At 41.8% G+C, this 19,532-nt stretch overlaps 1 protein-coding gene across 1 annotated transcript; it reads right to left on the minus strand.

The window, feature by feature from the left end:
- Positions 1 to 8,746: 8,746 nt before the first annotated feature.
- Positions 8,747 to 18,745, minus strand: LOC147615538 (SWAP (Suppressor-of-White-APricot)/surp domain-containing protein / D111/G-patch domain-containing protein). Its single transcript, XM_086779649.1, has 8 exons — positions 18,021 to 18,745; positions 10,527 to 10,653; positions 10,298 to 10,392; positions 9,982 to 10,131; positions 9,759 to 9,890; positions 9,444 to 9,635; positions 9,151 to 9,329; positions 8,747 to 9,013 (listed from the first exon to the last, which is right to left on the minus strand). Exons 1-8 carry the CDS (start codon positions 18,424 to 18,426, stop codon positions 8,987 to 8,989), a joined length of 1,308 nt encoding a protein of 435 aa, XP_086635775.1. The 5' UTR covers positions 18,427 to 18,745; the 3' UTR covers positions 8,747 to 8,986.
- Positions 18,746 to 19,532: the final 787 nt, after the last annotated feature.

The following is a 19,532-nucleotide window of genomic DNA, read 5'->3' on the forward strand; positions in this document are numbered from 1 at the left end:
GTTTTCTCATAATTTTCTCTCCCTCTTTCTTCTTAGTGCCTTCTACCTTTACCCCTCCAATCGCAAGGGATCTTTGAGTAGTTTCTAGAGCTAGAAGGCTAATTCCTACCCTCGAAAGTCAAGATAAGTGTTTTGTAAGTAATTTTTTGGATTTTATCTCAATTTACAATGAATAATATTTTCCTTGGCTAAATTATGCTACCAATGTGTTATGGAGTACCGTATAGTGTCTCAAGAGGCCCTTTCTTAGAGTTTTCCACTCTTCTATCTCTCTTTTGCTCTCAATTCATCAGTAATTAGAGAACCATTTCTTAGAAATCAAGTTTTAGAAATTCTATTAATTATGATTAGTTAGGCTTAATGATTAGAGAAAGTAGAGAAGTGAAATTTTGTGATTATTCTTTAATCCATTCCATGCTAGAGTTATGCCATTTGTGAGAATTTTTCTTGTAGGAATTCTTCCTTTTCTTTATGTTTTGTTAGTTTTTAATTAGATTAAGGATCTCTTTTATGACTTTTAAGAGAATTAAAGACAAGCTACCCTCCCTAATCTCTCAAATAGAGTAGAGAAACTTATGTTATAATTATTTTTTTATTGTGCTTTGTTTAGAGATTTGTATGGTTAATTAGGGTTAGGATTTAATCTCTTTTAACTAGAGAAAAGTTATTTATAATTACAATTTTGAGGATGAGAGGATGAATTAAATGTGTATAATTAGGCATAGCTCAAGCTATGGTTTCCACCTCTTGTTCATGAGAAAATCAGGGATTTGTGAGAGCGTAGAGGATAAAAGAGAGATTTCATTTGATTAGAGTGTGTGAGTCTAGGTCTTGTTATTTCTATTAATAAGTAATTCAAAAGTAATGGTAATTAAGAGTATTATTTATGGAAGAATATAAAATGAGAGATTTCATTTGATTAGAGTGTGTGAGTCTAGGTCTTGTTATTTCTATTAATAAGTAATTCAAAAGTAATGGTAATTAAGAGTATTATTTATGGAAGAATATAAAATGGTTAAGTAGCTTCCAAAGTCCTACAATGATGTTTTATGCAATGGTTATGATCAAAAGAATGATATAATTACCTATAAAAAAAGATTAGAAATTCAAAGTCAACTGATAAGGTGGACAAGAGTAGCAAAAGAGGTTGAACTTATCATGAAGAATGGCAAGTCTAGGGCCCAACCCTGACTTGGGTCCTTTAGTTTGGCATGGTGGGTGTGAGATTAGGATTAGCAGCCTTGGGCGTGGGGGGCTAGTGCGAGAATGTACACTATGCACAAGCAACCCTTGGTAACGATGCTCCTTGGCTCAGTTGACACCATAGCCAAGAATCATTAAGTAAAAAGGAGAAAAGGGGAGCGTGGTGTGGGGCCGACGTACTAGCCTACCAAAAAAGTTTGATGCTTTTTGCAAGATTTATGAGATGAAGAAGCTTTGTTAAGTAAAAAGGAGAAAAGGGGAGCTTGGTGGGGCCGACGTACTGGCCTACCAAAAAACTTTGGTGGTTCAAGATTTATGATGAAGAGGCTATGTAAGAACCTTACATGATCATATTATACAAATTATAGCATACTTGCATCATTGTTTGAATTTTTCTACTTGTTGTATTCTCTTATATGTTAAGAATGAATAAAAAATCAATGCTTTTTAAGTTTTAAGTTTTGTACCATGCGGGTTCCTAAGCTATGTGATTATCCTCCTGGGCTCGGTAATGGAATTCTAGGACCCAAGTGGAGGCAACCCCCACACACCAAGTAGCCGTGGACCCAAGGGCAGGCGGGTAGGAGCCTCATTTATATAAAGGGCCAAAGAAGTGTTGAAAACACCTTGTAGTAATCTAGGTGTATGGAACTCTATGAGAGTCAAATATCTAGTGGACTAGTTTGAGATATAATGGCCCGCCATTGTCAAAGTAATACAAGAGATAGAGCCCACATCTTTTGACAAGGCACTTGAACATAAGCATTAGACATAAATGAGGTATGGGAGTTGTTTCCTTTGCCTATGTTGGATCTTGCAAACTAGAGATCCAGACTCACACATACACAATTCTCTCATCATGATAAGAACACAAGGGTGTAGAGTATGACAAAGAATGGAAAGCTCAGAAGGAGAGAGGAGATGAGGATCCAAGTCCTCTACTTCAGTAGTTACTTCAGTAGCACTAGCAACCCAAGCTCTTTGTGAGCCAGCAGTTGTCATGGACCAGAATAAGGAGAACAAAACCCCAAGGTCTTGTTACTATTGCAAGAAGAAAGGGCACGTGGTCAAAGACTTCTTCAAAGCAAAAAAAAAAATGAGAAAGAGAAGGGCAATGACAAAGCCAAAGAGGACTCTTCTTCAAAGCATGAAGCAAACTTTCTCACTTTTTTTTAAATAACAATGTGTTGATTATAGCCTTTGTGGCTCCTCATTGTACCACCTTTATGGTTTATAGACTTTGTAGCTCCTCAGTGTCCCTTTGTGGTTTATAGCCAATGGGAATTTTTTTTCATCGAGTGTGAGTATACGCTGATCTACACACCATGTTCCTATGTAGCCAATGGGCAATTTCTTTCGCTATGTGTGAGTATACTCTAATCTACACAACCATGTTGGTATGTAGGTCAAAAGAGAGGATACTTTGATCTACACACCATGTTGGAATGTATGTAGATCAAGAGAGAGGATGTTGGAAATGTGATCTACATACATAAGTTGTATGGTCACATAGAAATCCTTTGTGGCAGATTACAATGAATTATATGCTAAGGTCTACGGTACACACAATTGTGGTTGCTATGTGCTACCATGGTTACGTAGGTCAACCTAGGCATTCATGGCACCTCACTTTGGTACACACAATTGTGGTTACTATGTGCTACCATGGCTACATAGGTCAACCTAGGCATTCATGGCACCTCTAGTGGCAAGAGGCAAGTGGATCATGGCACCTCACTTTGATGGGCCTATATATTTTGGAGGCTCACACACTGTGTGATGCATGTGTGAGAGCTCATGTCAAAGAGCTCTAACTATTATAATCTCTTTTAGTGACTAATACTAAGTGTTTCGTTGTGGATATCTTGATTCTTATACACATTGTGGATATCTTAACTATTACACATTCTTAAGATTTTGTTCTTGGTGTGAGGATTACTAAGTGGTCCTTTTTGGATATCTTTACTCTTGCACATTGTTACGCTTTTGTTCGTGATTAATGTGATTCTTAGTGTTAATCTTGAATGTATGCTTAATTAGCACAATGGACTAGCACAACGCCTTTACTAGTTAGCATCTCTTAAGTAAGCTTACCAATAAATTCTAATAACTCATGTCCAATCAATGATTGTTAGGTAATTGAGCATGAGATAATCTTAGTGATCCCTAAGCAAAGGTGCATAAATTAGATAAAATAAGTGGCGAATCACTATGTATGGTCAAATTCTTGCTCTTTGGACTAATTTTTGAATTCTTGATTTTCTTTTGACTTCTATGGGCATGGAAGTTTGAAGACTTCTACTAACAAAGAAGAATAACTTAAAACTTCTATGGGTACTTAAAAAATTACGAAATTTTTAAAATTTTTTAAGAATTACGAGTGGAAGTGTGATCTACTTGTACACGCATAGAAATGCACTTCCCAATAGCAAATAATTCTAGGGTTTGGTTGCAAATTTGATGTGTACCTCCCATGTTCTAATGGCTCTAAATTAACCCTAATCTTACTCTGAATTGATATAGTAAAGAACGAAAGAAAATTAATAAACAACAAAGATTAATGAAGGTTGCATAGAAATTCCCAAAAAAAAATAACAAAACACACAAACTCCAAAACATTTAGCAAGCATCAAGCTTCCACATGGAATCGACCAATGTACTCACACGGTATCCTCTTTCATGCGGTTCACAACACTAAAACACAAAAAACAAACATGCAAATTCATAAAAACTCAACACAAGACATTGCTAACTATGAGTTTCACAACTCCTAGCTATTGATGCTCTGATGAATCAAGATATAATTCAAGTGTGTATAAGCATGGGGATAAGGATGCCAATAATATTTAGACTTGTTCATGATGCAAGGGACAAGAGAAAGCAAGAGACAACTCAAGTTTTTGATAATGGGATTGTTTCACAACTCCTAGCCATTGATGCTCTAATGAATCACGATATAATGCAAGTGTGCATTATATCGTGGGGATAAGGATGCCAATAATATTTAGACTTGTTGATGCAAGGGTCATTGTGTCTAGTATCTTGCCCGTGGTCCAAAACTAACATATACAAGGCTTTTTTGGCTCATAGATTAATGCATTAGAGCACTCTCTTAGTCCATTTAGTGGAGGAAAATATAAGAGTTGTGCCACTGCACTTAAAAATATATAGTGTTACGCCAAAGAATCGGTAAAGCTAACCATGGTGGTTCACAACATTGGTGCTATTACATCTTGAGTGCCACCATGGAAGGTACCATGTTACCACCTAGTAGCCTTCTTGAAGGTACCACCTATTAGCCTTCTTGGCACATCATACTTCTACCAACCTTTGGATTTGCATCATTGGATGAAGCTTGTAAAGTTTTCCATCAAAATGAAGAGAGAACACTCTAGCCTCAAAGAAAGATACTCGATACTCTTTATGAAGAACTTTTAACTTGCCTTTTTATGCCATGCTCTTCTTGCACTTTTGAGCTCTTCATTTCTCATCTTTTAGGATCTTCAATCCTCACAAAAGTATTTCGAATATAATATTTCTAAAAGAATTATAATTTGTGTGATTGAATATCAAGAATCACATCATCACTGCATATCATAATTTATTCTAAGATAGAATGGCACATGTTGGGCATTTTGGCTCATTTAATTGGAAAATTCTCTTAATATTTCTTGTGCTCACATCATCACTACGTATCATAATTTATTGTAAGATAGAATGGTACATGTTGGGGCATTTTGGCTCATTTTATTGTATTTAGATAGATAACAAGCTTTAGCGACGGAGTGTAAGCGTTCCAAAAAGGCCACAAATTTTATTTTTTGGTTTAAGGTATGTTCAACACAGTAGACATAACTTTCAAAAAACTTGTAACTATTGTAACTACTAAAATTGTTGTTCTTTAACACCAAAATAAAAGATGTGTATGTACATACAAAGCATACTAATCTCTTCAAATGATCACTCTACAATAGGATAGTGGCACTCCTATACATGCCAACTTATTAAAGGAAGGGTACATCCCTCCCAACACAAAAAAATTACCCATATTAACCTGTCAATGAAAAGGTGTGTCCATCCTAAAAGAAAGAGTTCTCGCATAGCAAGGATATAAATGTCCTAGAAGAAGAGCACCCATATCTTAAAAGATGGGAATGTGATCAAAGATGAGTATGTCTATTCAATCAATTGAGTACATCCATTATAAACCAGATAAGGAGAACATAAATGTGATCAGAGATTAGTATGTTTGTCTGATCATCCATTCTAAACCAGATAAGGAGAACAAAAATGTCTAACCAACGAATGTACATCAACTCAAAGAAATATTGAAGGAAGGGTATGTTGGCCTGTAGAGGAAAAATACTTGTACCGATTGACAAAGGGAGGGTACATTTACAAAAAGTATGCATATCAAGAATGAACAATCAAAAAAGAGAGAACATTATACCACTCATTGAGAAGAGTAAGCTTGCCGACTTTATCAAAGGAAAGGTGCATCTCTTCCGGTAGAAAGAGTGGGTACATCTACCTTAGAAGCATAACAACCTATCAAAGGAAGGGTATATCTATCCAAAGAGGAGTATGCGTTCCAATATATTAAAGAAAGGGTACGGCCCTTAAAAGATGGGAACATGATTGGTATCTCTGCCCAATCAGCCTTATAAGGAGATCTTGTAAACCTAATTCAAAAAAATGGTTCCACAGATCCCCCTATCCTACTTGCCTTGAGATCTAGCAAAGGGAGGATTTTGCTTGTCCATAATATTCTTCATTCACCATGTTAAGTATCAATAATTTTCCAAACACATCAATCATTTCCTTCATCACACTATGTAGAACATGCCATGTTTTAACACATCATTAATTGTAAACCCAGGGATTTCGCTTGTCCAAACACATCAATAATTTTCCATCTTACATCTAGGAATTCTCTCTCTCTCTCTCTCTCTCTCTCTCTCTCTCTATATATATATATATATCTATATATATATCTATATCTATATATATATATATATCTATATATATATATATATATATATATATGTGCATATCAAAGGACTGGCGTCCAAGACCCTCTCTCTCTCTCCCCCCCTGCCGCCGCAGAGCGCAACTCGAGGTATCTACTAGGCCAGGTTGGGGGCAATATTACACAAGTTGACCTTACCTACTGCAAACGCTGGTAAATTTTGATGCCTGCAAAAGTGAGCTTTAATTAATGCTCAAGACCAACTAAGATTGCAATCATATTCTTGAGATAGGCCTATTCTCAGATGCTATAATTTTTTGAGTGAAAGCCCTAACAGACATGACACATCACTCAGATCTTGATGCACTTTACATGCTAAAGGAAGTCAAACTATTTACGCGCAACCTTCGAACCAGCTCACCCTACCCTCCTCTAAAACTAGCTTGCACCTCCCTGCTCTCCTACGACCAGCACCCTCACCTCCCTGCTCTCCTACGGCCAGCACCCTCACCCACACAGGCCTTCCCACGACAGAGGGTAGGGATAGCTGGCTCTTTACATGCTTAAGGCATTCAAACTATCTACACTCAACCTTCGAACCAGCTCACCCTACCCTCCTCTAAAACTAGCTTGCACCTCCCTGCTCTCCTACGGCCAGCACCCTCACCCACATCAGTCTTTCCACGACAGAGGGTAGGGATAGCTGGCTCTCGACGAGCAAAATCTTAACCCTCCTCTACCCCCCTTCTTTGACGAGCAAAATGCCACCCCTCCTCTACCCCCCTTGATTGCCGAGTCCCACAAGCCGCTTCAACTCTCTCTTCCTCAGACCAGCATGACAACAGAAAGCTCACCCAACCCAGCCTTCCCACAACAAAGGGATGGAAAGATCGCTCCCACGAGCAGAGTCTCACCCCTCCTCTACCCTGCTTCTTTGCCAATTCCCTTCAACTCTCTTCATCAGACCAGCAGCATAACTAGGCCACCCAACAGAATGTTGAGAGAGAGAGAGAGAGAGAGAGAGAGAGAGTGAGTGAGATTTACACATTATTACATGCAGCTGAGAGGAGGGGTATGGCTTCAGCTGGACAGAGAGCAATGAACAGATGAGAGAGTTCACTATCGTATCCACATTGAATGTTATTACGCGTCAACTCTGCATTAGAGGTAGATCCTACAGAGTTTACTTCCAAGAAAAAATTAGTCCATTAAATTTAAACGACGACGCAGAAACCATTGGGGGACATATTCAATATGCCTTCTTTATAAGTAAACTTCTAACCTCTTCTAAGCTTAAGGCTTCAAGCATAGAACCTAAAACTTAAAGAGAGCCCAAACCAGAACATAGAGAGCTTAGAGCTGAGATCTTCAGGATTTGAACCAAAATTCTAGCACTTCAAACCAGATTCACTATCACCAAACATACCTATCTCTAAAAAGCAAAATGATGCCCCATCTTGTGCCTAATCATGTATGATACTGGTAAAAATGATGGCGGGCTAGCAAGAGAGCGAGCTTGCACACACACATACACACACACACACACATTATATATATATATATATAAAAACCATAGACCACCAAGGCACAAGGACAGAAGAGAGAAGAAATCCTGGATTTCTAAAAATTATAGGAAAAAATCCCATCGATTTGACCCTTTGTATTCCGGCTTCCATTCCTGCGTTTTGCTTCTTAATGTCTTTTACATACCACAACAACACACGGGTTGAGTACTAGTATATCCACTAAGCATCAGTACTGGTAGTCCATGCATGTCCAAAGGTTTCATTCACAGAAGCTTACATCATCAGTACTGGTAGTCCATGCATGTCCAAAGGTTTCATTCACAGAAGCTTACATATTAAACTAAGGCAAATACTGTAAACAAGTCCTAGAGCATTAGTTATGCATGCAAGCTTCATACCATCTTACTATATAATAGAAGAGTGAAGGTAAAGCTGTAAGCTTCTTACCATCTTACTATATAATAGAAGGGTAAAGGTGTGACCATAGTTCAGCACAAAATGAGCACATTCAGAAGCCTTAAAAGTTCTCACAAGTGAAACAAAGACTTTGCAGCTTCGATGCATATTCAAAGGTTTCAATCACAGATGCTTCGATGCATATTCAAAGATTTCAACCACAGAAGCTTACATACTAAACTAAGGCAAATACTGTAACTATAGAGCATTAGTTATGTATGCAAGCTTCTTACTATATAATAGAAGGGTATAAGTGTGTGACCATAGGCTTAACAATCAAGCTCGAAAGATCTGAAATAACTTAGTACTGTGTGCGTAAATTCAGTCTGTAGAAAGCTTTGTTTTTATAGAGCATTTTTTACTAAATACACCTTTGGTTTTTTATACCCTTGGCTTGGTCATAGGCCCCCTCACAAAAATGAGAGAAGGAAACATGTAGAGCATTCCTGCAAAATTAGCTTCGAGTCACTACACAAAAGCAAGCACACATCTGTTCAAATCACACGTCGTGTGCAACATCATGAGCAGATTAAGGAGAAAATAAGCGCGCACAGATTAAAGCGGAAAAAAACATGCGCATGAATACAAAAACTGTACAGAAGTTTTTCATTATATTCCAAACTAGCCCATTATAACCAAATGTTCAAACAGAAAAGAAGGTTTTAAGAGGAACCAGAGGAACATCAGACTTAGAAACAGAAGCCCAGAAGTAGTTTCATGCAAACAATCTCAACAGGAGGATAGGTTCCATCCTAAAGAAATCAGCACGTAGCCACTTCAACCAAGAAAGAGTGAAGCCCGAAAATCTTGGGTGGCTTCCTGAAGGCAGCAACTAGTAATAAGCTTTCCTTGGGTTGTTCTGCAAACAAGCACACGATGATTTACCCTCTGTGGAGGCACATTGATTACAATCTCATCACCAACCAACCACCGTAAATAAAGGGAGAAAAAATTGAAGCGCATGCACACTGTTTGCAACCAAGCACAATGACTTACAAGAGGATTTGGTCTATAGCGATAACCAAGCATCATGCGTTTCTTGTACTGCTCGTAAATATCATCATCAGGGTTCACTTCACCAGGCTGCTCAGCTCCCACACCCAGATTGTTCACCTTGACAGCTCCAGCCTCCACAGGATCTGCACGACCACCCTTTCCACTTCCAAGGCCTTCTCCTGTGAACTTAGTAAGACATGTTAACTGCCAGCGTACAGACAATCTAAGCAACTACCCGTTATAGATAGTCCTGGCACTGCTAAAGAATACTAGAGAAATATACAAAAGAACACCTTCTTTCCATCCCATCTTAGACAAGAGCCTATGGCCCACATTGTCAGGTTGGATTTTTGCTCGCTCTGCTGCTTCTCTATTGAGTATCTGGGCCTTGGCATCACTGCATTTAGCAAGAAACTTCTCAAGTTCCTCCTGCGGTATGTAGTCTCCCATATGATGACCTTTTTTAGAAGGTGGTGCTGCCAAAGCTGCACCCAAAAAAAAAAATCGAAGCATTGTAAAGGTGCATCAAAGGAAATAAGTAAGCCAGTAAAGAGGCAGTCAAAAATGCAGAAGCTAGACAGCCCAAAATAGAGAGGACAGCTTGTTACGTGGTGCCTGAAGAGATGCAGGTGGGGGCATTTCATCCCTAGACCGTTTATAAGGCTTGCCCATGTCTTCTTTTGCAGCTTTTTGCATGTAGTACTCCATCATGGATACAGAATCCATACTGGCAGCAGACTCTGCTGTCCAAATGGCAAACCATAAAAACAAAACCAATATGCTGAAGAAAACGCTGATACACAACTTCTATGCAAAAGTTGAGAGACTGACCTTGCACAGCTTCTCTATAGCCGCCAGACAGTTGAACTTCACTGCTGCCATAAAGAGCTGATGCTGGAGTTTGATAGTTTGTGTGTTGATGTGACCCTCGCTTCGGTGACTGATGTTGTGCAGAACCTGTTACTGCTGCACTAAAATTTCCTGTAGTCCACAAGCACCCATAACCACAAAAAGGGTGAGCATGCATCCTCACACCAATATTTGCATACAGGAAGCTAATCCGGAAGAACTGGTCATTGTGCCAAACCGTTGATAACATGGGAGAACATAAGAGCATAGAACCAAGGTCAATGCCAAAGAAAACTACCAGTCACACTTGACTCAGCTCCAAGAGATTTCTCCTCCACACTAACGCAATAGTTGTAATACTTGTAATCAGGACAATCAACATCAAAGAGAAACCTGCACAATTCCATGCAAAATTCTACTAAATAAACCGATGTATACGCAATACATTCAACTAGCTTGCAGGTTGCATGCATCTACACAAACATCCAGTAGCAATAACCGCAATTTTGTAGCTTTGCATTAAATACCGAAACGGAGTATCTCCTGGGTTCTTCTTGCGAGTAAGATCTTCAAACTGCCTGCCATTCTTAGCAACAAAATGTGCAAGTTTGTCTGCTACCTTTTTCACCTCTGGATCAGTAGGGGGAGGTGGTACTGCATGTCACTTCCAGATCCAATTAATACCAAACATATGAGAAAAGATACAAGCAAGGACCATGACCTCTCTCTCTCTCTCTCTCTCTCTCTCTCTCTCTCTCACGTGCCATGCCAGGCACCCCCAACCCAGAGCACCAAGGATCTCCACCACACAAACAGATCCATGAGATTCTCCGACAACATGGCATGCCCTCACCATAGCCACATCTGCCATCAGGAGGCTTATCGAGTCATGTTTCAGTTTTCAATTCACGTTCTTTTTTAGTTTTTCCATGGCACTGTATACCCTTCTGGTCTTTTGTAGATGTTAATCTCTCTCTCTCTCTCTCTCTCTCTCTCTCTCTCTCTCTCTCTCTCTCTCTCCATACAGAATTTATTTATATGCATGAGCATCAGTTTGTGTAGATGTGATACATTGGCATATTGAATTGAAAATGGTTTGCATAAGCCCAATGATTGGTCTCAACTCTCTCAACCACCCATATCAGAATAAATAAGTGCACACAGTGTGACTTATGAATGGGTGACCAATATAGGGCCTAAATGGCGGATGCCATATAGTTTTGCATAGGAATACAAGAGATAATCCACAAGTCAAACAAAGCATGTATAATATGTAACAAGCATTATATGCACATTACATATGTACATTATGTGGGCAAGGCCAACCATTCAGGAAGCTAACTTACTACAGTTCTAGACATGCACACACATGGACATAGCTAATCTCGAAGCTAATCCCTGATTAGGCAGCAGTCTTACTGTCACGACCATGTATTTTTCTTTGGACAGTATGCAGGTGTGCACGGGGACATGGTGGACAGTGTGAATGGCATCAAATTGGAGTCAAAAAGTAAACCCATGTGTGGACAACCCCAAGTGTGAAGGGGGTCAAGTGATTAAAGTCTTTTCTCATAACCCATGGGGACAAAGGGGTTGGAGGGGACAAAGGTTTAAAAACCATAAAATAAAAGAACCCCTTTTTGGGAAGAATCGTGGACCTTTGGGGGAAGTCACGCTATTATTGGAGGGAGGCTTTTCGTATGAGAAGGCAGTCGGGCAGGGGCTGAACAACGCGTGGGGATTTTTCTCTTGAGAGGGTCGGCTGCAGCTACACGCAGAGGAGCTTTCACCCATGAGAAGGCTGGTAGGCAGAGGCTGAACAGTGCGTGAGGGTCTCTCCCTTTCTCTGGTGAAAAGCTGCGCAGGTCTGCAGGAGGACAGGAGGCGGGCTGGATTGGCAGCAACACATGCTCTCTCTGTGTCTGGCGACTGTTGGGCTGCAGGACAGGAGGTGGGCTGGATGGCACGAGGACTGGACTGTTTCTCTGTCTTTTGGAAGGGGGCAGGCAGACTGCAGGCAGTGCAGCCGAACAGGTTCTCTCTCTCTCTCTCTCTCTCTCTCTCTCTCTCTCTCTCTCTGCTGAAAAGCGGACAGGTCTGCAGGAAGGGCTGGTCGGGCAGATGCAGCAAAGATACATGCTTTACTGGCTTGGAAAAGAGGCTGGTGGGCTGGCTGCAGGAAGCGCCCAGCCAACAGATTCTCACGTCCCCTCTCTCTTGAAAGGAGGCCGGCTCTAGGAAGTGCAAGACTGTTCTACTCTCTCTCCCATGGAAGGCGGCGCAAGACTGCTGGCCATTGCAGGAGGGGAGGCGCAGGGCTGAACAGGTCTTTCTCTCTATCTCTCTTTCTTTTGGAAGGAGGCGGGCAGAAGGAGGCGCACAGCCGGGACTGTTTTGAGACTGTTTATGGGCTGTTTTTGTTTGGTTGCAAATTCAGCTATGTACTTGGGTTTCCGGCTGCAAGTACAGGTCACTTGAAAATGTTTCTTGGCATGGGAGTGATGCAAGCTTGCATGGCTGCGTGCTCATGGAGCAGATTCTTTTCTTCTTGCTAGAAAGGAAGAGAGGGACCTACAGTTATGGGCATCTCTATGTTTCCAGATGTTTCATGAGGGAACAGGTAACTAGATGTATGCCGTTGTTGGCACTGTTGTTGAATGGTGCCATGAATGATTCTGTATGGAAACAGGACAGAAGTTTCAAAGGGAAACAGGCCTAAGGGTTTCATGTGGAAACAGGTCGTAGGTTTCTCGAGGAAACATGTTTTTGGGTTTCTCCAGGACAGTTGTTTCTCGTACGCGTACGAACCTGTTCATACGTACGAGTCGTACGGTACGATGCCGTACGATATCGTACGGTACGAGTTAGGTTCCCCCCCCCCCCCCCCCCAAATTTTTTTTCCTTGAAAAAAAATTCCAAATGCTAAAAAAAAAATAGAAACCCTGCTTTACGAAGATCCCAAATGCTCGCAATACTTCGCAACTTTCGTGTCCACTCAGTATTCCATATGGGGTTGTGGAGAGACCTAAAAAATCTGGCGAGGTAGATTGGTAGTGTACACTTGATTGGTAGGATGAGAGAATCTTGCTACATCACTTGGGGATCCCTGGTATAGGTAGGCTAGACAATTAGATTCTCAAGTTATGCACGAGGGAGAACATTTGGACATGGCCATTTTGATCTAGAGAGGAGTCCCTAAACTTATCACCCTAGATGCACTCCTCGTATTTGTGCAAGGACGGTCCCTTAGTCATAAACGCTACACTGGGAGACCTTTGGTATTGCATTACCCATCCACGTTCTTTTTTGGAGACAATCGGGAGATCCAACCGGGAGAGACACATATCCATGTACTGGTTTCTCAAGCACTGTAGACTCCTCCCCTCCCAACCTTCCCTCACATTCAAGCTTGAAGGTGTCAGAATATGCAGCGGAGATGATGACCAAATATGGGAACACAAGAGCAAAAACGCAGGCAGAAAAAACAGCACAAAAAGAGAGAGATGTAGGCGTGTAACTCTGCTCTGATATACACAAGAAGATCCCGAATATGATACAAATAAGGCATGGGGGCTGAGGACCTATATATACTCCCCTAGAGGGCAGTCGGCCAGCATAAGAGAAGCCCACGACTGATAAAAGAAGTCCACGACTAGTCGGCCAGCTATCTGGTGCCAAAACCTGATCAAAACCAGTCGGCCAGCAGCAAGAGTGCCCACGACTGATAAACATCCAGTCGGCCAGCACTGTACTGCTCTTGGCACCCTCTGGCAGCCCTCCCAAGCCTCAGAAAAAATGGAAAAAATAGGGGAAAAATACGGAGAGTGGGGAAAAATGGGAAAACACCTCATAAGGGCGGGCACACCCACAACAAAGGCCCTGGTGTATAAAACTGGACAGGAGATGACTTCTAACAGAAGCTCCATAGATTGTAAGTGTAAAAAATAAAAACCGTATTTTATCGTATCGTATCCCAAAATTTCATATCGTACCGAATATTCCCGTACGGTATCGTATTTTCGTACCGTGACAACTATGCTCCAGGAGATAGGTCACATGCAGGTAGAAGGTACAGGAATGGACACATGTTTGGTACAGCCTTGCTACTGATTGGGCAGGGGACAGGAAATCCATGACAGAGATGGATAGTACCCTTGGAAGGTAGAGAGTGTTGGTACAGGTGTGTCGACTGTATGGTATGCTGTGCTGTGATACGAGTTCTCTTTTGAGAGACAGTTTGGGAGTCTGTGTTGTGAAGCAGAAGCACTGGATGTGTCAGGGTGTGATGCTGTTCATAGGGTGAGAGGCTATGGATGGTTGTGGCAGTACTGATCATGGGAGAAGACTTCTGTATGCAGGACTCAATGTGAGAGTCTTTTGAGGTGAACAATGGCTGGACTTGTTTGTGGATGATGCCGAGTGGACATGAAGCCATGATGCAAGGTATTTGCAGGCTTCAGGAGTTCTACTATGACGGCTGAGTTCCCAGCCTTATTGTAATCAAAGCTCTTATAATCAATTAAAGAAATACCGCAAGGGGCGCCACTGCGTTTTGGGGCCAATCGGTGTCCGTGTACTGTTTGCAGGAGCACTCTAGCTCCCCCTGTTTGTTTTCCTTTTCTAGGTCCTCAATGGCGTTGAAGTGTTTTATGTGCGAGTGTTTGTTTCACTGCCCGTCAGGCCAGTTTCACTTACGGTAGAATTAGGGCACTAACACGCTCAGGCAAGGAAGAAGCAGCAGACCCACAAGCATCGCCAGTCGGCAGGTCCTAAGCATCGTAGCGGGGAGAGAGCAGCATTACATGATATTTTGTGCTTGTCTGTGCTGGCCGACAGCAGTCAGATTGCTGTAGGTGTTCTGACTTCTCCCATGAGCCTGTAAATAGCTAGCAATAATCCAGTCATAAGCATCTGATCCCCAGTTGGGGGCAGATCATAGTCAATCTTTTGGTCAAAAATTCAGTCCATTTTGGAAGGCCACAGGCCATGAAAGTTGTCCAGACATTTACATCTTTTTGTACCATATCAATATACTGAAAATACAGTTCATCTCTTTCTTCTCTCTGCTGTCTATTCATTGTGTTAAGCATCCTCAATGTTCCTACTCAGTAAGCTTAGGGCCAAATCAAGTATAGGAAGGCTTCCGCATGCACCATTGGTATCAGAGCATTCAGGCTCAAAAATCTAAGCAATAAGTTGTCCCAAGAAAGGTGCACAGAGCCAGGGTAGCATTTATGAGGTGGTCGACAGCGGGCAAAGCCAAAGGAAAGCATTCCTTAGGAGTTATGTTCTCAAAGGAGCATACCGATGGCTCTCATATGAGTTCCAAAGGTGGAGCATCATGCATGGTCATTCTCAACAAGAGACCATAGCTCTACTAAGGGAAACGGATTGCAAGCATGGAGACAAAGTGGAACACATGCACAAACTTGGACTGGAATCAGAGGATTTCAGTTGAAGTATCGGAAGTCAAGCAATCAAAGTACAGAGTCAATAGTCCAAGGAGGAAGGATGATAGGTTTCCAACCCATTATCAAGTTTGGCACGAGGGAATGTCACGTCAACAATACGCAAAAGAGCCTTGCATAAAAACCTCTTGTGCATAAGGACTAATCTCATAGCTAATCCTTGATTAGGCAACAATCTTAGGGTGGATTTAGGGCACTACCGAGGACGAAGAAGTAGGACTACAAGCATCACCAATCGCCCAGGTCATAAGCACCATACAAGGGAGTCAACAACATTACATGATATTTTGTGCTTGTCTCTGTTGGCCAACATCAATCGGATTGCCGTAGTGGTTCTCCTATGAGCCTATAAATAGCAAGTAATAATCCAATCGTAAGCGTCTGCTCCTCAATTGGGGACAAGTCATTGTCACTCCACAATCAGTCTTTTGGTTAAGAATTCAGTCCATTTTGGAAGGTCAAAGGCCATGGGAATTGTACAGACATATATATCTTTCTGTACCATATCAATTTACTGAAAATATGATTCATCTCTTTCTCCTCTCTGCTATCTCTTCATTGTGTTAAGCATCAATAGTGTTCCTAATCAATTGGCTTACGGAAAAATCAAGTATAGCAAGGCTTTCGCATCCAACATTGGTATCAAAGGATCTAAGCTCAGCCATCTAAGCACCAAGTTGTCCCAAGAAAGGTGCACGCATAGATCCATGGAAGAATGGAGCCAAGGTAGCATTTATGAGGTGATCGACAACAATCCCTGGGAGTTGTGTACTCAAAGGAGCATACCATTGGCTCTTAGATAAGTTCCAAAGGACGAGCATCAAGCATGATCATTATCAGCAAGAGACCATGGCTGTGTTAAGGGAAAGGCATTGCAAGCATGGGAATAAAGTGGAACAAATGCACAATTCTCTAACCAAACTTGGAGTGGAATCAAAGGAACGACAAGGTTTTGAATCCAAGTTTCAACAGAAGTCAAGCAATCAAAGTACAGAGTCAGTAATCCAAGGAGGAAGAATGACAAGTTTCCAACCCATCATCAAGTTTGGCATGAGGGAATGTCATGTGGACAATATGCATAAGAGCCTTACGCATAAGAAGCTTATGCATAAAAGCCTCTTATGCACAAGGACTAATCTCATAGCTGATCCTTGATTAGGCAATAGTCTTAGGGTAGATTTAGGGCACTAGCAAGCTCATGCAAGGAAGAAAAAGCACTCTACAAGCATCACCAATTGGCCAGGTCATAAGCACCATAACAGGGAATCATCAACATTACTTGATATTTCGTGCTTGTCTCTACTAGCCCCAAAACGGCAGTCGAATTGCTGTAGTGGTTCCTCCCATGAGCTTACAAATAGCAAGTGCCAACAAGCAATAATCAAATCATGAGCAACTGATCCCCAATTGAGGGCAGCCTATTGTCAATACACAGGTCAAGAATTCAGTACCGTTTGGAAGGCCAAAGGCCATGGAAGTTGTACAGACATATACATCTTTTTGTACCATATCAATATCCTCTTTCTTCTATCTCTATCTATTCATTGCGTTAAGCATCATCAATGTTCCTGAATCAAGTACAACAAGGCTTCTGCATGCAACATGAAGAGAACCTACATCCTCTATAGTTTCTCAACCACTCCGTGCGATGTGTGAAACCAGCCACACGCATTGACCTCTATGCCACCGTCTTCATGACAAGTACAAAAATTGACTACATGTGTATAAACATGCCAGCTAAAAAATAGCCAACTACTAAGTCTTAAAGGGGTTGCAATAAAAAATATTCAACCACATGAACATCTACAATAGATGAACATGGTACTTACACAATAACCTTCTTATGAGGGTTCAAGTACTTCCTTGCCCAAATATGCTCCAGGTCCACATTACAACAAAGAGTCATTCAACTGGCTGGCTTTTCTATACATAGTATCGAATTAGGTTTTTGTTTTTGTTTTTCGAACCGGGGTCAGAGACGTGCAAGCTCGTTCGGAGACTCCAATAGAGAAACACTTTTGTCATTAGCTTCGTCACCTCGGTCTCAAAGACGGTTTCGCTACTTCCTTAAGGCATTACCCCGGAAGACCCATGAGCCAGGCACGACAGCGACCACTTGGTGAGCAGAGAACTCATTTTGCACCGAAAAATGAACCCTGTACATGTCTAAAAGGCAGGATACCAAGTAAAGTGATGAAAGCAACTTGACAGTGTTAAGCATTGCCTTTGGAAGAAAAAGATCCCGCTTGCAAGAAATCAAGTGTAGATTCTGCTCCAAGAATGAATTAGGAAAACACTGTCCAAACTATCAAAAAACTGTCGGCCAGCCAGTGTATACACCGGGGCAGTTTGAGGCAAGGTTGACGGGGGATCAAGAAAGGGGCCACACACATGTGCAATTACGTATCAAAAAACAAAAACAAAAAACTCCCTCTCTACTGAACAAAAACTGTACTTTGTCCCCAGCCATGTATTAAGGCATCTACTAAATGATAATGCCGTATGAACCAAAGATGAAACAATCTTAAAAAGAGGAAGAGGGCATAAAAATACTTGGATCTTTGAGATGCAGAGGAGGGGAGCCGCCACCGGAATTCTTGCTTTTCGGATCTGCAGCCGACTGATGCCCATCATCGTCTTCATCATCGTCCTCGCCCAGCTTCAAGGGGTTCACGATGGATTTGGACTTCTGCTTTAAGCTGAAGGCAAGCTTGCTGCCGGCCGGAACTGCAGACTTCTGCTGCTGAGAGCTAGGCTTGAGACCTGAATGCAGAACGCTCGCCTTCTTCAAGGCAAGGCCGGTTTTGGGAGCCTCTGACAATGGAGATGCAGATGCAGCGGCCTCAGCTCTGGCCGCGTCCGCAGACGTCTGCTCTTGAAGCTGCTTGAACCTCTCCAGGAAAGATCCATCATTGGCAAAGAGAAAGGAGTTATTGCCGTTGCTGTTGGCGCCCTCCATTGAACCTCAGCATACAGGCTAGCAACCCCTGCCAACCCTAGAATTCACACGGCGAGATTCTAGGAACCCTAGAAATTCCAAAGCTGGCTAGTAACTCAAAGGGCAACTGCAAGTCGTCAAAAGTACACAAAGGCCTGTGCAGACCTTAGAAAGCACAGAAAGCACCAAAAAACCCTAAAGATAACACCTGCAAACCTCAGACGGCACCTACAGAGCACCTGCAAACCCTAGAATCTGAGTCTGCAAAAAACTAGCAAAACGCTACTTGCAATTTGCAAACCCTAGCAAAATAGCACCACTGAGAAAGGAGGCTTCCTGTCAAAGCCGAGGACCTATTTACATCGAAACTGATTGGTGGTGGCCTCCTTCACACGTGTCCTTTGCACATCCGCAGCCCGCCCACTTCTCTTTGGGCCGAGGCCAGCGTCAGAAAAAACCGACCTTTAAGGCAATCAATTTTTCAGGGGGTTTTATTTACTGGGTTTTTTAATTAAAATTTTTCAAAATACGGATGCTGCCCTTGCAAAAAAGGATTGGAAAAAAATATATCCTTGCAAAAATACGGATGCTGCCCTTTCAAAATACGGATGCTGCCCTTGCAAAAAAGGATTGGAAAAAATATATCCTTGCAAAAATTATAAGGCAGTGGGCAGCACTGGTGACTAAGCATGGCCGGTGCTGAGTGAGCAGGGGCTCCTTATCCCAGTGGGGCAGTGGGCCAATGGTTATCCTTCTTCACCTTATCCCACTCGAGTCTTGGGCTACTGATGAGTTGGGCATTCAGAACACATGAACTAGTGAGTCGTGACTCGTGTGACAGTGAAGCTCAAAGTTTTCGTATTTATTATACTTGCAAGGGAGCATCTTCTATCGATTTCCTCCATTGCAAACATCAAAGAATTGCATCGAGGTGGTCGAGACTCAATCCCATCAAGGTCATTTAAACAATTTATTTGGGCATTTAGGTATCGATCTGAACCTAACCAAGGGAGCCTTTGTTAATCCGATGTACACTCCTTGATGTATGTAGATCACATAGCGTCCCGAGTAGGTTTGTGGTATAGCTTCAAGCCGTCGTGATGTTGCTGTAGTTGCCACTTCCGTCT

This window comes from Cibotium barometz, chromosome 40, assembly GCF_041138505.1.
Source record: "Cibotium barometz isolate CiBa-2024 chromosome 40, ASM4113850v1, whole genome shotgun sequence".
NCBI lineage: Eukaryota > Viridiplantae > Streptophyta > Polypodiopsida > Cyatheales > Cibotiaceae > Cibotium > Cibotium barometz.